This window comes from Channa argus, chromosome 14, assembly GCF_033026475.1.
Source record: "Channa argus isolate prfri chromosome 14, Channa argus male v1.0, whole genome shotgun sequence".
NCBI lineage: Eukaryota > Metazoa > Chordata > Actinopteri > Anabantiformes > Channidae > Channa > Channa argus.
In genome coordinates, this window is record NC_090210.1 from 24,562,624 (window position 1) to 24,582,827 (window position 20,204).

The 20,204-nt window shown below is 39.2% G+C and overlaps 2 protein-coding genes across 6 annotated transcripts; both read left to right on the top strand.

Moving 5' to 3' along the window:
* Nucleotides 1-867: 867 nt before the first annotated feature.
* On the top strand, nucleotides 868-4,930 carry LOC137098168 (uncharacterized). 5 transcript variants are annotated; one of them, XM_067474104.1, is made up of 4 exons: nucleotides 868-1,410; nucleotides 3,809-4,117; nucleotides 4,215-4,292; nucleotides 4,432-4,930. In XM_067474104.1, the coding sequence occupies exons 2-4, from the start codon at nucleotides 3,904-3,906 to the stop codon at nucleotides 4,575-4,577; spliced, it is 438 nt and encodes a 145-aa protein (XP_067330205.1). In that variant the 5' UTR covers nucleotides 868-1,410; nucleotides 3,809-3,903; the 3' UTR covers nucleotides 4,578-4,930. The 5 variants fall into 5 exon arrangements, with proteins under 5 accessions (XP_067330205.1, XP_067330207.1, XP_067330206.1 ...); XM_067474106.1 differs by having other exon boundaries at nucleotides 3,817-4,117; XM_067474105.1 differs by lacking the exon at nucleotides 868-1,410 and adding an exon at nucleotides 1,533-1,812.
* A 10,588-nt stretch (nucleotides 4,931-15,518) lies between these two features.
* On the top strand, nucleotides 15,519-19,912 carry LOC137098917 (immunoglobulin lambda-1 light chain-like). The gene is made up of 5 exons (XM_067475656.1): nucleotides 15,519-15,831; nucleotides 17,045-17,089; nucleotides 18,791-19,099; nucleotides 19,197-19,274; nucleotides 19,414-19,912. Exons 1-5 carry the CDS (start codon nucleotides 15,534-15,536, stop codon nucleotides 19,557-19,559), a joined length of 876 nt encoding a protein of 291 aa, XP_067331757.1. The 5' UTR covers nucleotides 15,519-15,533; the 3' UTR covers nucleotides 19,560-19,912.
* Nucleotides 19,913-20,204: the final 292 nt, after the last annotated feature.

Here is a 20,204-nt window from a genome sequence, read left to right on the forward strand (position 1 = left end):
AAAGTCAACCTTTACCAAACACTGTCACACTGACCTTCATCTATCTGTCTGCTTCTCTACAGCACTGGTTGCCATGGCAGCACAGCTGGTTCAGGACGATTTGACACTGACCAGGAGACTTGGTCAAACTGTCTCAATCAGCTGTGAAGGAACTGGAGAGTGTTATGAAAACTATGTTTTCTGGTACCAGAAAAAAAAAACTGAAACATTCAAAGTGATTCTGAATATTAAGAAAGATACTGGTAAAGTTTCCAAATACAATCATCCTCAGAAAAACGATTTCTCAGCTGTGAATGAAACAAAATTGCAGATTCAGAAAGTTAAACTGGATCATTCAGCCTCCTACTTCTGCTCCTGTATTAAAAGTGTTTCCCACAGTGAGAAATGATTCCTGCAGCCTGAACAAAAACCAACAGATGAACAGATGTTAAACAGTGTTTGTGACAGGAAGAGAACAGGAAACCACAGCACAGGTTCATGTGTTTTCCTCCATCATAGTCACTTTTTATTTGCTGGTGTCAGGATTTATTTCATATTGTAATTTATTACTTTTTATCAGATTTTTCTGCAGGTTTCCTGTTGTTCTACAAATGAGGACAATGAAGACAAACAGAAACACAATAATCAAACTAATAAAAGTAACTAAATGTATCAAATCCCATCACATAGAAAAGCAGATTAAAGATGAAAAAGCTCCAGTGAAGCAGTGATGAAGCCAAAGCAAAGTGTGATGAGGCTCCAAAGGAAAGTTGGTGACAAAGATGAACAACAGTGTGCAGCCATGCAGCAGCTCTGGGAGGTTGGACTGAGACTCTGAGCTGCTTGGAGCAAAATGCTAACAAGTGACAGTGTGTTGCCTAGGAACACTTTGACATATAGCCAGGGCCGGTGAACTAACCACTCATCCTGTGGTCCGTGGACAGCTGCCTTTACCAACTAAGCTGATGCTGATCTCATGAGTTCTGCAGCTGATCAATACGTCCTCAATATATTCAGAGTAAATCTCATCCAGCTGCAAATGTGTTCTCTATAAAAAAAGCTCAGAGATGTGCACACATCCATGAAAGACGTCTTTTTCCACATTCTATCAGTTTTATCCAGGACCAGTACTTCAAAATCAGAGCAACACTGAAATCTGGATCCAGCGCTTCTTCCTCCTGCCTTTATCACACAACAGGTTCCTGGATTTGAATTTGCAGAGGATGTTAGAGGAAGTTGATGAACTGATGCTCACTGTGGAAAACAGTGACTTTGATGTTTTGGATGTAAAAACACATCAAGAAGCTGAAATATGATCATTGATCTGAGCTGAAACATTCAGCAGCAAACAGGTTTTTGTATCACTCTCTGTCACTGTGGGAGGAAAGTGGTACTACATCTTTGGTTCTGGAACTAAACTGGTTGTAACAGGTAAGAATTAATATTTATTTTCATTATGTTGTTTTAATGAAAAAGTTGAAAACGTGTTTAAACTCAGTTTCTGCTTCTTCAGACTTTAAATGTTCATAATAAATTCATTCTGCAGCGGATTTTAAAGGCAAAAGTTCAATAATAGTAAATAATCAGGCTACAAATTAGATAAAGACAGAATCAGTTTTTCAGGTGTTTGGTCATAAAGTATCTGACAAAGTCAGATGTTGAGTTTATGATGGAACTAAATGAAAAGTCAGAGAATCAACAAAGTTATTACAGTTCATCCTGAGGGGAACAAGAAAGTGTGAACCAGTCAGACACAACCAGCAGCAGGTTTTTGTATCACTGTGTTTCACTGTGACCTCATCTTTGGTTCTGGAACTAAACTGATTGTAACAGGTAAGAATGAACATTTATTTTCCTTCAGTTATTTAATTGTTCAAAATGTTTAAAATCAGTTTCTGCTGCTTCAGACTGTCAGTTTTTTATCCTTCAGTTTCTTCTGCAGCTGATTTTTTATGAAACATTTCATAAAGTATCATCAGGTTTATTTGGTCATAAACTAAACCACAATGTAATTTTATTGTGACTATAACAATCATCCACTGTTTCTGCATATGTACATTTAGTACAAACACTAAACAACATCAGGCACTAAGCTTTTAAGGACTGTTCACCTCCTTAAACTGTTTATTACATTATTGTACAAAGTATCAATATTAGTTTTATATCAGGGATGAATCTATTTATCTAAACCAAAGTATTTGACAAATGTTGATCTGATGAAGGAGCCAGACCAGAAGTCAGAGGATCAATAAAGTTATTAGAGTTTATCCTCAGAGGATCATGAATGTCTGAATCAATGATTAAACAATAATTGATGCGACTGATGTTGAGATGTTTCAGCTGAACAATAAAAAGAGAAGAAAAAACAGCAATTGTGATAAAACATTATGGAAATTCATCATGGAGCTAAAACACATAATGTTTATACTGGTAACTCATTCACCTCAGCTGATACATTCAGCAGCAAACAGCTTTTTGTGTCAGTGTGTTTCTTTGGTTCTGGAACTAAACTGATTGTAACAGGTAAGAAACTGTTTTATTTTCCTTCACTTGTTTCTTTCAGAACAAGTTAAAAATCAGTTTAAAAAATTGTGAAACAGACGCAAAAACCAAGAATTAATTTTCTTTACTGACATTTAGTCAAGAAATTGTTCAAATAATGAGACGCTGACTTTTCTGAACATTAGAAACAATATTTTCTAACAATATTTCAGTCAGGTTTGTTAGAACATGTCAGTTGTCGAGTTCTGTGTCGGATTTTCCTGCTCAGGTCACATTTTCTACTAAATTTAGACAAAATACAAATAAATATCAGTGAATTCTTCACATTCACTCTGATTCTTAAGTTAAATGTTTAACATATTGTTGTTTCTCACATTTATGGTGATAAATAAATGTTTGTATGTGAAATGAAAATTACAGTTGTTGTCCGACCATAAATGTATTTTATCTAATAGTAAATATTGTTTTTAAGATGAAAAATACCTTCAGAAAAAATACATTTCTATATTTACATTTTACACACAAAAATGTTAGTATGTGAAACATGTAAATAATGAGTAAAAAAAATGCATTTTGTATGAATTAACTGTGTAGTTTAAAATATGTACAAACTAATTCTGGAAATATGGGTAAAATTATTTACAAACCAAATATTATAACCGTATATATTCAATTTACTTACAACTTTCTTGCTTTATGTAACGATTTAAAATATGTACTAACAATAATTACAAATATGGGTCAAAACCTTCATAAATTACAAAACATTATATGATTTTTATTATATGATATTTGTACATTTATTAGAAAATTTATAAATTTGTAAATAAATGAAAATACAAAAAAGGCAGTTTGTTTTTTCAGTAAAATACATTATCACAATCTATCACAGTAAATGTTTTTACATATATATATTAGAGATTAAATCAATTATGGATTTTATGAAAAAAACATTTTTAATTTACATTAGAAACATACAGTGGATGTATCAGGTGTTTGGTTAATACTGTATGTTTATATAATGGTTAAAATATTTTTTTAAATTTTTAATAAAATACAAATATTTAGTAAATTCAATAGTAATTATTTACATGTTATTTCATTACTTACATTATTAATAAATATATATATATATATATATATATATATATATATATATATATATATATATATATATATATATATATATATATATATATATATATATATATATATATATATTGCAAATAGGTTGAGAGTCCACTCAGGAATATGTTCACACTGTATTATATTTACTTCCATGTTTTACCAAAATCTATATTGAGATTTTCTGTGTGTCAAACTTGAGATGAGCAGGTGGTGAAGCCCGTGGTGAGCGTGTACCCAGCAGCATCCAGAGACCACCTGGAGGGGAAGAGCTCCCTGCTGTGTGTGGCCTCACAAATGGTTCCTCGTCGCATCCAGTTCTCCTGGAAAAGACAGAAACAGAACGGTCCTCTGGAGGAACTGAACCCTGCTGACGGAGAGCAGCTGCAGCTGGAAGAGTCGGGACGCAGCGTCTCCATCTTGCTGCTCCATCAGCCAGAGAGCAGCACATATAAATACAGCTGCTCTGTCAAACATGAGGGGGGAACAGTGGAGGCCCAAACAGAACAAGGTGATGAAGGTTTGGTGACTGTGTTCAGCAGTGATTCAGCTTCATGTGGAGACACAGAGGACTGACATTTGTCACTGCACCTCCTTTTCTGTTTCAGAGCTTCCAGCTCCAGCAGCCTCCTGTCCTCCAGAGAGACAAGCAGCAGACCTGGCAGCTCTGCAGCAAGAAGCTGACTGTAAGATCACCTGCTGCCTCTCTGCATGTTGTGCTGCATATCAGTCTGTCAAACAATTAGCAATTACACAACTTGGACTTCACATTGTGACCAGTAACATGTTTGTTTGAGTTTCTTTTTGCCTCCTTTTGTGTTGCAGTGGTTCCTCTGGATCCTCTCCAGTCTCAGTACCAGGTGAAGCTGCTCTGTCTGCTGTACACAGTGCTGATAGTGAAGAGTCTGGTGTACTGCTGTGGACTGTCTCTGCTGAGGAGCCTCAGAGACCAGGGAGCGTCCACCAACTAGTCCCATGATCACTGACTGCTTTCTGCTCAGCTTCAAGTCTCATCAGTGGCTTTATGACGTTAGTCAGTTTTCAGTAATATTATTCATTTCTTTTATGTAAAAGTCAGATACAGTCATTGTTTGCAGAGTAAATACACATATTACACTTATATACTGATTATTACGAAGTGCAAAAGCTGTTGTGATGTTTAACAGTTTAGTCAGTTTGACCTGTTTAATAATAGAAAATTATCAGCAGCTGTTCCTGTTTCTGTGTTTATCTTTTAATCCTGTACATTATACAGTTTGGTAAGTTTAGTTATTTTCTTCATTGCAATATTCTAAATAAAATATAAATCCCCATATTTTTTCCAACTGTGCATTATTCTGCAAGGAACGGTGTGTGTGTGATGATCATTGAATTAATCAGTTCAGCACCTTTTATAACTGTCAGTTTGAATGTAAAACTCTTTGCTGATGATGTTGTTTTTGACGTCTATCTACAGCACAGTGAGCTGCTCAAACTTTGCATAAAGCTGATGACATTATTTCCAAAGTAAATACAGTTTTACTTGGATATAATTTACAATTTACCTCAAAAGTTACTTACAGTCTGGTTCATAATCACTAAATTCAAATCCTATTTTAAAAGTGTGTTGATAATCAAACAGTTACAAAGTGATCAAGTGGACAAATGACTTCAAGTTTTTGTTGTATGGATGTTTTATGCATTGGTTTGAACCAAAAGTAAAACAACAGTGACATCTTCAATTTTTCATAAATGTTATACAATGAAGGAGTTTGGCTGTTTTCTCAGGCCTCCATGTTGTGTCCTTGTACATTAACCATCACACAGTTGTTAAAATGGTGGAAAGCTCTATGTGATGCCATAAGTGTTTATGTCAGCAGATGTGAATCTATTTTCAGCAGTTATTAGGACTCACAAACACCAGCTGAAAGCAAGTCAACACTGTTTCCTGCAGCAGATGATCTGTGTGGGTTTCTGCTCTGCAGCCTCCACACTATGAGCTGTGGTTTGTCACTTTAATGACACAATGCCAGTTACAGGTTTGGTTAAAGAAACTTTCCAGGAAGCATCTGTGTTATTAATCTGTGAGAGAGTGAGAGGCTTTGAGTTTTCAAACCAACTTCATTACAACACATTATTCATCAGTATTCAATAACACCATCGTCTCTGTGTCCTAACTCAGGAGCATAATGTAATTCATCAAAGAAGGGGACGTCATCTAAAGTCTTGTCAAAAGTGTCCAGATCCTTCATTTTTACATAGAACTAATAGAAATTATGTTATTTTTACCTTTGCAATTTTTTTTAACCATCATCACTGGTTCAACCTCACCCCCATTCTCTAGTCTCTTTTGGCTGCTCAAATAATTCACCAAGTTCAACTTCCTGATAAGAAAATTAGTCTTTCTTTAACATTTCATTTCTCATAGCTAAAGCCCACAATGAAAACCTGGATGGGTTATCTCTATACATCTTTATAGTCTTGGCTTTATTCTGTAAAGTGCCTAGAGATTACTTTGTAGTGAATTGGTGCTATATAAATAAAATTGAATTGAAGTGAATTAAACACTGCACCCAGATGACTCATCAGTTGCAAAGTACAGTGACCACAGTACTGGCAAGTATCAGAAACTGACCAGTATAAGGGAATAGACTTGTGTCACAACCTCTTTCAACAGTATGTGACAAAGAAGGAGGGAGGCCACACAAGGTTCTCAATAAACTCAACATATTTTAATTGAGTATATAAAGATTCAAATTAAGTTTGTGAGCAAATCAGTGTTGTATGCAATGTTGGATGGAAAGTGTAAAAGACATGTAGAGAAAACTAAAAGAGAACTCAGCAAGAAGGCCCAGGGTAAGAGAGTGAGCCGATCTTTAAGGCCTCCTTTATAGGAACCTCAACCCAATTGACACAGGTGTACAGCATTCCTAAATCTCAGCTCCACCCACTGGCTTCCTGGAAAACAAGGAAAAACACAGCCACACAGACACGGAGGAAGACAGAACCCAGATCTGGCTTAGGCCATCACACTCCCCCCCATAAGACAGGGTTCCTACCCTGAACCTTACTACCATTGTATTTTTAGCTGCAATAATTTAACAGTTGAACTTAACAAGAATTAATAGAGCTGACCTGAGACAATCTTCCCACACACACCCACAATTTACGACTCCCAATTCTAAAAGCATCAGCATCTCCCACCTCAGCAACCATTTTATTTAAGAGGAGAAGAACAGACTACAAAGAACCAGGGAAAACGTATGACTAACAATCAGAGTAAGTGTTATATAGGTGCACGGGAAAGAGCATCTGCCATCTTTGCCCTTAATAAGTTTAATAACCAGGTTATAAGGCTGCAAAAACAGAGCCAGCGCACAAGCCGCTGATTAGGATTCTGAAGAGAGTTCAAGAATGTAAGTGGGTTATGGTCAGTATTTACAAGTGTTGGCTTTGCTGAATCAAGATAAACATGTAAATGCTGCAAAGCCAAAATTAAAGCTAATGCTTCTTTTTCCATCACTGAATAATCAGCTGATAAGAGGTGAACTTTTTAGAAAAGAAACTAACAGGACAATCAATACCCTGTGGACCACCTTGAAGCAAAACCGCACCCACTCCAACGTGGCTTGCATCCACCTGAAGTGTGAATGACTGATCCAAACGGGGAGCTGGCAAAACCGGAGGAGAACATAGTAAAGCCTTCACATTAGCAAATGTTTGTTGACAAGTTTCTGACCAAATAAATTTTGATTTTGCTTTAAGCAAGTCTGTTAGCGGAGCCACAACCGTTGAGAAATTTCGGCAAAAACAACGATAATATCCAACCAAACCTAAGAACCTCATTAGAACCTTTTTAGTTGTGGGAACAGGGAACTCATCAATAGCTAAAACCTTAGCACAAACAGGTCGTACCTGCCCTTGACCCACCACCTTACCAAGATACACTATATTGCCAAAAGTATTGGCTCCCCTGCCTTTAGACCCATATGAAATTTAGTGACGTCCCATTCTTAATCCATAGGGTTTAATATGACATCGGCCCTTTGCAGCTATAACAGCTTCAACTCTTCTGGGAAGTGTGTTTATGAAATACATAATACACAGTGCTCGCAGTCTTCGCTCTAATTCATCCCAAAGGTTGAGGTCAGGACTCTGTGCAGGCCAGTCAATGTCTTCCACACCAAACTCACTCATCCATGTCTTTGTGCACCTGAATTCATTTATTTGGATGAGCGAGCGAATACTGTTGGCAATATAGTGTATGTTACAGTGGCTTTTGCAAATTCACACTTAGCCAAGTTCACTGTCAAATTAGCATCGGCTAGTCGTTGTAACAAAGCCCCAATACGTTTCACATGCTCCTCCCAGGTATCACTATATATCACCACATCATCCAGATACACAGCACTACCCTCAAGTCCATTAACTACCATGTTCATCAGACACTGGAAGGTAGCAGGTGCATTACGGAGGCCAAAACCCATAACTGTATAGGAGAAAAGACCAGATGGTGTTATAAAAGCAAATATTTGTTGTGCTCTTGGGGTCAGTGGCACCTGCCAATACCCTTTTAACAAGTCAAATTTACTTACATACCTTATTTACCTTACAGAAATCTTTGCAACAGCGTGGCAACAGAAGAAAGCACAGCAATGTTATTATCAAGCATGTATTTCACTTCAGCATCAATGATTTTCCTTTTCTCTTCTGAAACCCTATAGTAGCGTTGGAGAGTTGGTTCTGCATCACCAACATCAATGTCATGTTCCAGCAAGTTTGTTTTAGAAGGCGTGTCACCAAAAAGAGATAGATAACCTTTAATTAAATTTCCCAACTCTGAACGGTTTTCCTCAGGTAAATGAGCCGAAAACCATTTACATAATCTATCAAATTCTGGGGGGGTTGTTTGGTTTTCATCCATCCTGCAGGACTGCCAAGGGACCACGTACCTTTCGGCCAAAAACCAAATCATTAGGAGTAAAGCCAATACTATCATGACACACTTCTCTGGCAGCTAACAAAAGCCAGGGCAAACCATCTTCCCAGTACCATTTCTGTACAATACGCTCTCTTTAAAGATTTAAGGGTCTGATGAAATCGCTCTAAAGCCCCCTGACTTTGCGGGTGATATGCAGATGCTTTGTTATACTTAATATTCAATTGCTTGAGGACATGTGTGGCAGGTAGACACTAGGACTCGGGGTGATGGCAATAGAGGAACAGCAGCCAATGAGGGAAACAGCAAACTGATTAAGAGAGAAATGTGAAGCAGGTGTGAGAAGCTGGCTGCTGCTCATTGTGCTGTGACTGTTGAGATGTTTCTGCTCATGGTTTTAGTAAGTTACATTTTATATTTTTGTGTTCTGTATTTTGATGTATCTAGTGGAAGCAGGTGCTTAAATGCCCTGAGGTACTGTTTTATAATTTAAGTGGTTCTGCCATAACTTTTATATGTTAACGAGTGGAGCAGTCTAATCACCTGGTGTAACTGTCTCAGCTCCTGTCCCTGTTTGCCCCAATCCGGTCCAGAGGTCTGGGTCAGCCACCACTCCACCAGCTACTGTTCTGGGGCGCGTCGACGCCGCCACTTCGGTCCAACCCCCCGGGAGAGTCGACGCCGCTCTGGCTCTTCCTGTTTCTGTCACGGCGCCGAGGACGGCGACCGCTCGTCTGGTTCCTGTTCCTGTCGCGCTGCTGAGGGCGGCAACCGCTCGTCTCGTTCCTGTTCCTCTCCTTTTCCCGGCGCAGAGGTCGACGTCTGTTTCTTCCGTCTCTGTTTTTCCTGTTTCTATGTGCCTAGGTCCAGCTCCCGACTCTGATCCTACTTGGGCGCCTGCCTTTCGACCGGTCAGTGCTTCACCGGGCCCCGATGCCGATGTTGCTACAGCACCTGCCTCCAGGTCCCTCGATGACTCGTCCGGCCTCGACACTAGTCCTGCTACGGCACCTGCCTCCGGGTCGCTCGCCGCCTCGCCTAGCCTCGACTCTGGTCCGGGCTGTGTTCCTGTTCCTGGCGTTGGGTCGGCCGCGGTCTGGCCTGGCTCTGTTCCTGTTCCTGATCCTGGTGCCGGTCCGGCCTGGCTCTGATCCTGTTCTGGTTCCTGCTCCTGGCGCCAGGTCGGCCGTGGTCCGGCCTGGCTCTGTTCCTGATCTGGTTCCTGCTCCTGGCGCCGGGTCGGCCGACAGTCCTTCTGGTCATTCTGTCCGGCCCCCGGAGGGCCTTCGCCTCTGCCGTCGCCGCCGGCCTCCCACCCGGCCCCGGTGGGCTTCTGCCGTCTCCGACGGCCACCCGCCCAGCTCCCTGCTGGGTCTCCTTTCTGGGTCTGGAGGGCTTCTTTTGATTTAAAGATTGTCCGGTGTTTATTTCCCTTCCTCCTGTTTGGTAGTAGAGTTCGGAGTTTTCTAGTTTAGAGTATTTATGTTAAGATAGTTTTCCTTAGCCTTCCCCTCGTGTTTACTTGCTTTAGTTGTCTGTTAACCCGCGCCTTATTTATTTAGTAGTTTAGTGTTTCTCCCGTGTTTTCCTTTAGGTTTTATTTCTGTATCTGTTCTCCCTATAGCCTAGGTTTTTTGTTACCTCCTTTTAGGAGCAATTTTGGTTGTATTATATACCTGTCAAATAAAGCCCCTTTCCGTTCATCCCACGCACGGTCTCCTCTCTTGGGTCCATCCCTAAGAAAAACCGTGACAATAACAGTGATGCAGCATCACCAAACCTGAGCTGCTGCTTCAGTGAAATTCCTTCTAGAACCAGTGTTTGATTTGTCTGTTCTGGGCTCCTGTAGAAACATGTCGGCACAACATGGCAGCTACTGTGAAAAGGGACCTGCTCCCTGTAAAGACATGAAAGATTCATTCAAGCTGAAGATTTTCAGACGATTATACACTGATGAAAACTGAATTGTAAATACTTTATTCCATTTCTACCTCTTCTATCACTGACATTTGATCAAGAAATGTTAAAAAAATCATACATGGATTTTTTTATCAGTTAATGATTTGATGTATTTATCATATAACATATTCTGACCTGTTTTCTCACTGTAGCTGGAACTCTAGTCCTTAAAGTAAAAGTTTTGTGTCTCAGATAATAAACAGTACAGTACATTTTAGCAAATATAGAAAAGACAGTGGAGACCATCACTCATAACTAAACGTTTCTTGAAATTCTGTAAAATGTGTCGCTTGCTCGGTGTGTCTCATGTTCAGTTTTTCCTCTGCCTCCTTTAGTGATAATGGTTTATGTAATAAGTGTAAGGTTTTTGCAGCTTTGGAGTCGAGGCTCACGGAATTGGAAGCACGGCTCTGCACCACGGAAAACCACTCAGCTAGTCAGGCCCCGGTAGCTGGTGCGGGCCGACCTAGCGTAGCCCCTGCTAGCTGTCCCCCGGCAGTTCCCGAGCAGCCGGGAAGCCAGTCCGGCTGGGTGACGGTTTGTAAGAGATCTAATGCTAAACAGACGCCCGAGGTTCACCACCAGTCGGTTCACGTTTCTAATGGTTTTTCCCCACTCAGCGACAAACCCGCTGAGAAACCAACTCTGGTAATTGGCAGCTCCATAGTCAGAAACGTGAAGTTAGAGACTCCAGCGGCCGTAGTCAAATGTCTTCCTGGGGCCAGAGCGGGTGACGTTGAATCATATTTGAAACTCCTGGCTAAGGATAAACGTAAATACAGTAATATTATTATTCACGTGGGAGTTAATGACGCCCGATTACGTAAATCGGAGGTCACTAAAATGAATGTTGAATCGGTGTGTAACTTTGCAAAAACAATGTCGGACTCCGTAATTTTCTCTGGTCCCCTGCCAAATCTGACCAGTGACGACATGTACACCCGCATGTCGTCATTCAACCGCTGGCTGTCTAGGTGGTGTCCAGCAAACGATGTGGGCTACATAGACAATTGGAAACGTTTTTGGGGAAAACCTAGGCTGAGGATGCATAGATCCAGTCCTACACGTCTCTCTGCAGTGTCCTTACAACCGTCACCCCCCCACAACTCCAACATACCTATAGAGACTGTGTCTGTTCCCCGACCTAAATTACATAAAGTAAATATAAACAAGAGGAGTTAATCATAATAACCTAATTAAAGTTAAAACTACTCCTCTTACAGAACAAAACCCCAAAACTATTAAATGTGGATTATTAAATATCAGATCTCTCTCTTTAAATCTCTGTTAGTAAATGACTTGATAAATGATCATCAATTCGATTTATTTTGTCTCACTGAAACTTGGTTGCAGCAGGAAGAATATGTCAGTTTAAATGAGTCATATTAATGATCATGTTCCTAGAAGCACAGGCCGAGGTGGAGGAGTTGCAGCAATCTTCCATTGTAGCTTATCAATAAACCATAGACCTAAACATAGTTATAACTCATTTGAGAGCCTTACTCTTAGCCTTTCACACCCAAACTGGAAAACTCAAAAACCACTATTATTTGTTATCGTGTACCGTCCTCCAGTCCCTTACTCAGAGTTTTTGATTGAATTTTCTTTAACATTCACGTAGATGCTGACAGTAACTGTCTCAGCACTGCGTTTAATTCATTACTAGATTCAATTGGTTTTTCCCAAAATGTAAATAAACACACTCACTGTTTTAGTCACACGTTAGACCTTGTCCTTACTTATGGAATTGAAGCGGATAATTTAACAATATGTCCTCACAACTCTCTTCTGTCTGACCATTTTCTAATAACATTTGAATTTACAATAACGGACTATATAGCAGTTTGGGAAAAATTCCACTATAGCAGATGCTTAAGTGAAAAAGCTGTCAACAAATTTAAAGAAATTATTTCTTCATCATTTGCTTCACCATTTGTTAATACAATGGAAAGTAGTCTCCTTAATTTTACTCCTGCACAAGTAGATTATCTTGTTGACAATTCTGCAGCCTCACTACGTATAATACTCGATAGTGTTGCCCCTCTGAAAAAGAAGGCAGTAAACCAGCAGAGGTGATCTCCATGGTATAGTTCACAAACACGCAACTTAAAACAGGACACACAAAATTTCAAGAATCTCATTTAGCCTGGAAAAATAGTTTAAAAATTTACAAAAAAGCTCTCAGTGATGCCAGAACAGCATATTATTCATCATTAATAGAAGAAAACAAGAACAACCCCCGGTTTCTGTTCAGCACTGTAGCCAGGCTGACTAAGAGCCATAGTTCTGTTGAGCCTAGTTTTCCCTTAACTCTGAGCAGCAATGACTTCATGACCTTCTTTATGAATAAAATTGTAGCTATTGGAGAAAGAATTCACCAGATCCTCCCCCCAAAAATTACAGATAGATCTTCATGTACAGCAGTGCTAGAGTCATCGATAAGGCCACAATCCCTATTCCAACTAAGCTGCTCAAGGAAGCTTTACCCTTAATAGATACATTCATATTAGATATCATAAATCTATCTTTAGAAACAGGCTATGTACCACAGGCCTATAAGGTAGCTGTAATTAAACCACTACTTAAAAAACCCTGTCTTGACCCAGGTGTTTTAGCCAATTACAGACCAATATCTAACCTCCCCTTTATTTCTAAAACAATTGAAAAATTAGAGACTTTCAGTCAGGATTTAGAGTTCATCATAGTACAGAAACAGCACTGGTAAAAGTCACCAACGATCTTCTCATGGCCTCAGATACTGGACTCATCTCTATACTTGTTCTGTTAGATCTTAGTGCTGCATTTGATACCATTGATCATAACATTTTATTACAGAGACTGGAACATGAAATTGGAATTACAGGAACTGCACTAAGTTGGTTTAAATCTTATCTGTCTGATAGATTTCAATTTGTTCATGTTAATGATGAATCCTCCATGCACACAAAGGTTAGCTATGGAGTTCCACAAGGCTCTGTGTTAGGACCAATACTTTTTACTTTATATACGTCTCCTTAAGGCAACATAATTAGAAAACACTCCATATTTTCCACTGCTTTGCTGATGATACCCAGTTATATTTATCTATGGAACCAGATGAAAATAATCAGTTAATAAAGCTTCAAGCCTACAAGACATAAAGGCCTGGATGTCCCACAATTTTTGACTTTTAAACTCAGACAAAACTGAAGTCATAGTATTTGGGCTCAAAAATCTCAGAGATATGATGTCCAACCATATTGTTACCCTAGATGGCATAAGTCTGGCCTCCAGTACTACTGCAAGGAACCTTGGAGTTATTTTTTAACAGGATCTGTCCTTTAACTCGCATATAAAACAAATCTCTAGAACAGCCTTCTTCCACCTACGGAACATTGCCAAAATTAGGAGCATCCTGTCTCAAAGTGATGCTGAAAAACTGGTCCATGCATTTGTTACCTCTAGGTTGGAGTACTGTAATTCCCTACTTTCAGGATGCCCCAGTAACTCCCTAAAGAGCCTGCAATTAATCCAAAATGCTGCAGCAAGAGTGCTGACTGGAACTAGCAAGAGAGATCATATTTCACCTTCACTAGCTTCTCTCCATTGGCTTCCCATTAAATCTAGAATAGAATTTAAAACCCTGCTTTTTACATATAAAGCTTTGAACGGTCAGGCTCCATCATATATAGAAGACCTCATAGCACCATATCATCCCAGTAGACCACTTCGCTCTCAGAATGCAGGCCTACTTGTGGTTCCCAGAATTTCCAAAGGTAGAATGGGAGGCAGAGCATTTAGCTATCAAGCTCCTCTCCTGTGGAACCAGCTCCCAGTTCAGATTCAGGAAGCAGACACCCTCTCTACTTTTAAGTCTAGGCTTAAAACCTTATAGTTAGTTATAGTTATGCTGCCATAGGCTTAGACTGCTGGGGGACCCACCCCCCAATGCACTGAGCTCCTTTCCTCTTCTTGACCATCTCTCCTCTCCTCTCACCCCGCAATTGTCACCACTGTATGTCATTAACTCTGTGTGTTCTCTCCTGTAGTTGTCTTTGTCCTCCTCTGTCCCCCTCTCTCTGTCCCTTTCTGCAGATGTGTCCCCCGGCTTTGAAGCTGTGTGTCTTCCCGCGTGCAGCTACTGGTCCAACCAACCTGCCCAATGTTTTGTTGTTGCTTTTTGTTGCTCTGTTCTTTTCTCTCTCCACTTTCCACTCACCCCAACCGGTCGAGGCAGATGGCCGTCCACCCTGAGCCTGGTTCTGCTGGAGGTTTCTTCTGTATAAGGGAGTTTTTCCTCTCCACTGTTGCCTATGGCTTGTTCAAGGGGGAATTGTTATAATCTTGACTTTAATCTGTAAAGCGCCTTGAGATGACTTTGTTGTGAATTGGCGCTATATAAATAAAGTTGAATTGAATTGAATTAAAATTGAAATAATGCAGCAGACACTGAAATGTATCATAAAGAAGATTCATATGTTGCTAATACTTAAATGAATTTTAAAATAATACAAATCTAATGGCATAAATTTAGATAACATGAATTTTAGCAGGAGACATTTATAAAGTTAAAATAAAGTCCCAGTAGAGGAGGAGCTGGATTTTCCTGCAGCTGTTAAACAACAGAAAACAGTCTGTTACTAAATTCACCACCAACCTGAATGTGTTTGTGGGAACGTGAAGCTTTTTTGTGTTTCGGCATCATTGTGACGCAGATTTTTGATCTGCTGTCAGATTCAAATCAACACCAAGAAACTTTTCTCTGAACCCGTCAATCAGCAGCAGCAGGGGCTGATGGGAGCTTTGAGCAGCCGTCACAAACCACGTGGTCCTGCTCTGATCTCCCAGCTCGTCCTTGTTTGGCCTCAGCTGCATCAGAGCGCCACTTCTCCCCAGGTTCACCAGAGGAAACAGCACTGCACAAAATGCTTTTCCTCCCAGCTGCTGCTCTGTGCTGTCTGTGTTCAGGTGAGTGTTTCCAGCCAATCAGGAGCCAACAAAGTCAACCTTTACCAAACACTGTCACACTGACCTTCATCTATCTGTCTGCTTCTCTACAGCACTGGTTGCCATGGCAGCACAGCTGGTTCAGGACCATTTGACCAGGAGACTTGGACAAACTGTCTCATTCAGTTGTGGAGAAACTGGACAGTGTAGTGACGACTGGATGTACTGGTACCAGAAGAAAGAGACAGGAACATTTCAAAGGATTCTGCGTATTGCTAAGACTAATGGAAACATAGAGAGAGGATACGATCATCCTCAGGAAAATGATTTTTCAGCTGCGTATAACCAGAACAGCTGGGGGTTACGGATAAAGAAAGTTAAACTGGATCATTCAGCCTCCTACTACTGCTCCTGTTATAAAAGTGATTCCCACAGTGAGAAATGATTCCTGCAGCCTGAACAAAAACCAACAGATGAACAGATGTTAAACAGTGTTTGTGACAGGAAGAGAACAGGAAACCACAGCACAGGTTCATGTGTTTTCCTCCATAATAGTAACTTTTTATTTGCTGGTGTCAGGATTTATTTTATATTGTAATTTATTACTTTTTATCAGATTTTTCTGCAGGTTTCCTGTTGTTCTACAAATGAGGACAATGAAGACAAACAGAAACACAATAATCAAACTAATAAAAGTAACTAAATTTATCAAATCACAGACAAAAGCAGATTAAAGATGAAAAAGCTTCAGTGAAGCACTGATGAAGCCAAAGCAAAGTGTGATGAGGAGGTTGGACTGAGACTCTGATCTGCTTGGAGCTAAATGCTAACATGCTAAGATGCTGATGTTCAGCAGGGATCATGTTGAACATGTTCACCCTCATTTGCTAATTAGCACTAAATCCAAAGTCCAGCTGAGGCTGATGCTGATCTCATGAGTTCTGCAGCTGATCAATTTTTTTTTTTTTGACTTATCCTGTGAGTTCAGTGTCGCCACAGCAGATAATTGTCCGCATGTTGATTTGGCACAGTTTCTACACCAGATGCCCTTCCTGACCCAATTTCTACTGGGCTTGGACCAACACTGCACAGCTGTGGAGAGGAATGAGCTGTTGGGGGTTCAGTGTCTTGCCCAGGCACACTTTGACATATGGCCAGGGCTGGGGATTGAACCACTCACCCTGTGGTCCGTGGACAGCTGCCTTTACCAAGTGAGCTACAGCCGCCACCCTGCAGCTGATCAATATGTCGTCAAAATATTCAGAGAAAATCTCATCCAGCTGCAAATGTGTTCCCTATAAAAACAGCTTAGAGATGTGCACACATCCATGAAAGACGTCTTTTTCCACATTCTATCAGTTTAATCCAGGACCAGTACTTCAAAATCAGAGCAACACTGAAATCTGGATCCAGAGCTTCTTCCTCCTGCCTTTATCACACAACGGGTTCCTGGATTTGAATTTGCAGAGGATGTTAGAGGAAGTTGATGAACTGATGCTCACTGTGGAAAACAGTGACTTTGATGTTTTGTATGTAAAAACACATGAAGAAGCTGAAATATGATCATTGATCTAAGCTGAAACATTCAGCAGCAAAAACGTTTTTTTGTATCACTCTCTGTCACTGTGGGAGGAGGCTTGTACTTGATCTTTGGTTCTGGAACTAAACTGATTGTAACAGGTAAGAATGAACATTTATTTTCATTATGTTGTTTTAATGAACAAGTTGAAAACGTGCTTAAACTCAGTTTCTGCTGCTTCAGACTTTAAATGTTCATAATAAATTCATTCTGCAGCTGATTTTAAAGGCAAAAGTTCAATAATAGTAAATAATCAGGCTACAAATTACATAAAGACAGAATCAGTTTTTCAGGTGTTTGGTCATAAAGTATCTGACAAAGTCAGATGTTGAGTTTATGGTGGAACTAAATGAAAAGTCAGAGAATCAGTTAGTTAATTAAGTTAATTAAGATAGTTAGTAATTAGTTTTATATCAGGGATGAATCTATTTATCTAAACCAAAGTATTTGACAAATGTTGATCTGATGAAGGAGCCAGACCAGAAGTCAGAGGATCACTAAAGTTATTAGAGTTTATCCTCAGAGGATCATGAATGTCTGAATCAATGATTAAACAATAATTGATGCCAGTGATGTTGAGATGTTTCAGTCTGAACAATAAAGAGACACGAAAAAAACAGTAATTATGATAAAACATTATGGAAATTCATCATGGAGCTAAAACACATAATGTTTATACTGGTAACTCATTCACCTCAGCTGATACATTCAGCAGCAAACAGCTTTTTGTATCAGTGTGTTTCTTTGGTTCTGGAACTAAACCGATTGTAACAGGTAAGAAAACTGTTTTATTTTCCTTCACTTGTTTCCTAAAGAACAAGTTAAAAATCAGTTTAAAAAATTCTGAAACAGACGCAAAAATCAAGAATTAATTTTCTTTACTGACATTTAGTCAAGAAATTGTTCAAATAATGAGACGTTGCCTATTCTGAACATTAGAAACAATATTTTCTAACAAAATTTCAGTCAGGTTTGTCAGAACATGTCAGCAGTCAAGTTCTGTGTCTGATTTTCCTGCTCAGGTCACATTTTGTACTAAATTTAGACAAAATACAAATAAATGTCAGTGAATTCTTCACATTCTCTGATTCTTAAGTTAAATGTTTAACATATTGTTGTTTCTCACATTTATGGTGATAAATAAATGACTGTATGTGAAATGAAAATTATAGTTGTTGTCTGAACATAAATGTATTTTATCTTATTGTATATATTGTTTTTAAGATGAAAAATACCTTCAGAAAAAAATACGTTTCTATATTTACATTTTACACAGAGAAATTTTAGTATGTGAAACATGTAAGTATTGAGTAAAAAAACTAAATTTTGTACACGTGAAACTTGTTGATTTAAGTAACTGCTTTACAAGAATTAAAAATGTGGGTCAAAATCTTTGTTTTTATTTTCCTGAAAAATAGACTTTATATGAACGTAAACATTTACATCATAAGTTTATATATTGTAGTTTTTATTCCAAAAATACAAAAATTTATTAACAATAAAAAATATTCACAGTTATTTTTTATATAAAGTGAATGAATGTGACTGTATTTCCTGCCCCATAACATTTACACTATTTACTATAATGTGGGTTGTTTCCAAAACTGAATGTTGATGAAATTTAACCATAACTTTATGATCTAAATATATTTATGAAATTATTTTCACTGCATATTTTTATGTGTAGAAATGCAGTTTTTTTCTTCCCTGTGTGAATCAGGAATATGTTCACACTGTTTTATATTTACTTCCATGTTTTACAAAAATCTATATTTAGATTTTTTCTCTCTGTCAAACTTGAGATGAGCAGGTGGTGAAGCCCGTGGTGAGCGTGTACCCAGCAGCATCCAGAGACCACCTGGAGGGGAAGAGCTCCCTGCTGTGTGTGGCCTCACAAATGGTTCCTCGTCGCATCCAGTTCTCCTGGAAAAGACAGAAACAGAACGGTCCTCTGGAGGAACTGAACCCTGCTGACGGAGAGCAGCTGCAGCTGGAAGAGTCGGGACGCAGCGTCTCCATCTTGCTGCTCCATCAGCCAGAGAGCAGCACATATAAATACAGCTGCTCTGTCAAACATGAGGGGGGAACAGTGGAGGCCCAAACAGAACAAGGTGATGAAGGTTTGGTGACTGTGTTCAGCAGTGATTCAGCTTCATGTGGAGACACAGAGGACTGACATTTGTCACTGCACCTCCTTTTCTGTTTCAGAGCTTCCAGCTCCAGCAGCCTCCTGTCCTCCAGAGAGACAAGCAGCAGACCTGGCAGCTCTGCAGCAAGAAGCTGACTGTAAGATCACCTGCTGCCTCTCTGCATGTTGTGCTGCATATCAGTCTGTCAAACAATTAGCAATTACACAACTTGGACTTCACATTGTGACCAGTAACATGTTTGTTTGAGTTTCTTTTTGCCTCCTTTTGTGTTGCAGTGGTTCCTCTGGATCCTCTCCAGTCTCAGTACCAGGTGAAGCTGCTCTGTCTGCTGTACACAGTGCTGATAGTGAAGAGTCTGGTGTACTGCTGTGGACTGTCTCTGCTGAGGAGCCTCAGAGACCAGGGAGCGTCCACCAACTAGTCCCATGATCACTGACTGCTTTCTGCTCAGCTTCAAGTCTCATCAGTGGCTTTATGACGTTAGTCAGTTTTCAGTAATATTATTCATTTCTTTTATGTAAAAGTCAGATACAGTCATTGTTTGCAGAGTAAATACACATATTACACTTATATACTGATTATTACGAAGTGCAAAAGCTGTTGTGATGTTTAACAGTTTAGTCAGTTTGACCTGTTTAATAATAGAAAATTATCAGCAGCTGTTCCTGTTTCTGTGTTTATCTTTTAATCCTGTACATTATACAGTTTGGTAAGTTTAGTTATTTTCTTCATTGCAATATTCTAAATAAAATATAAATCCCCATATTTTTTCCAACTGTGCATTATTCTGCAAGGAACGGTGTGTGTGTGATGATCATTGAATTAATCAGTTCAGCACCTTTTATAACTGTCAGTTTGAATGTAAAACTCTTTGCTGATGATGTTGTTTTTGACGTCTATCTACAGCACAGTGAGCTGCTCAAACTTTGCATAAAGCTGATGACATTATTTCCAAAGTAAATACAGTTTTACTTGGATATAATTTACAATTTACCTCAAAAGTTACTTACAGTCTGGTTCATAATCACTAAATTCAAATCCTATTTTAAAAGTGTGTTGATAATCA

What these genes read in the sequence shown, in the direction of transcription:
- LOC137098168 (XM_067474103.1), top strand. Translation starts at nt 2,367, where the DNA reads ATGGAAATTCATCATGGAGCTAAAACACATAATGTTTATACTGGTAAC. An exon ending in AACTAAACTGATTGTAACAG is followed by an intron (nt 2,503 to 3,808) that starts GTAAGAAACTGT and finishes GTCAAACTTGAG; the next exon opens with ATGAGCAGGTGGTGAAGCCC. An exon ending in TCTGCAGCAAGAAGCTGACT is followed by an intron (nt 4,293 to 4,431) that starts GTAAGATCACCT and finishes TTTGTGTTGCAG; the next exon opens with TGGTTCCTCTGGATCCTCTC.
- LOC137098917 (XM_067475656.1), top strand. Translation starts at nt 15,534, where the DNA reads ATGGCAGCACAGCTGGTTCAGGACCATTTGACCAGGAGACTTGGACAA. An exon ending in CTACTGCTCCTGTTATAAAA is followed by an intron (nt 15,832 to 17,044) that starts GTGATTCCCACA and finishes CTGTGGGAGGAG; the next exon opens with GCTTGTACTTGATCTTTGGT. An exon ending in GGAGGCCCAAACAGAACAAG is followed by an intron (nt 19,100 to 19,196) that starts GTGATGAAGGTT and finishes TTTCTGTTTCAG; the next exon opens with AGCTTCCAGCTCCAGCAGCC.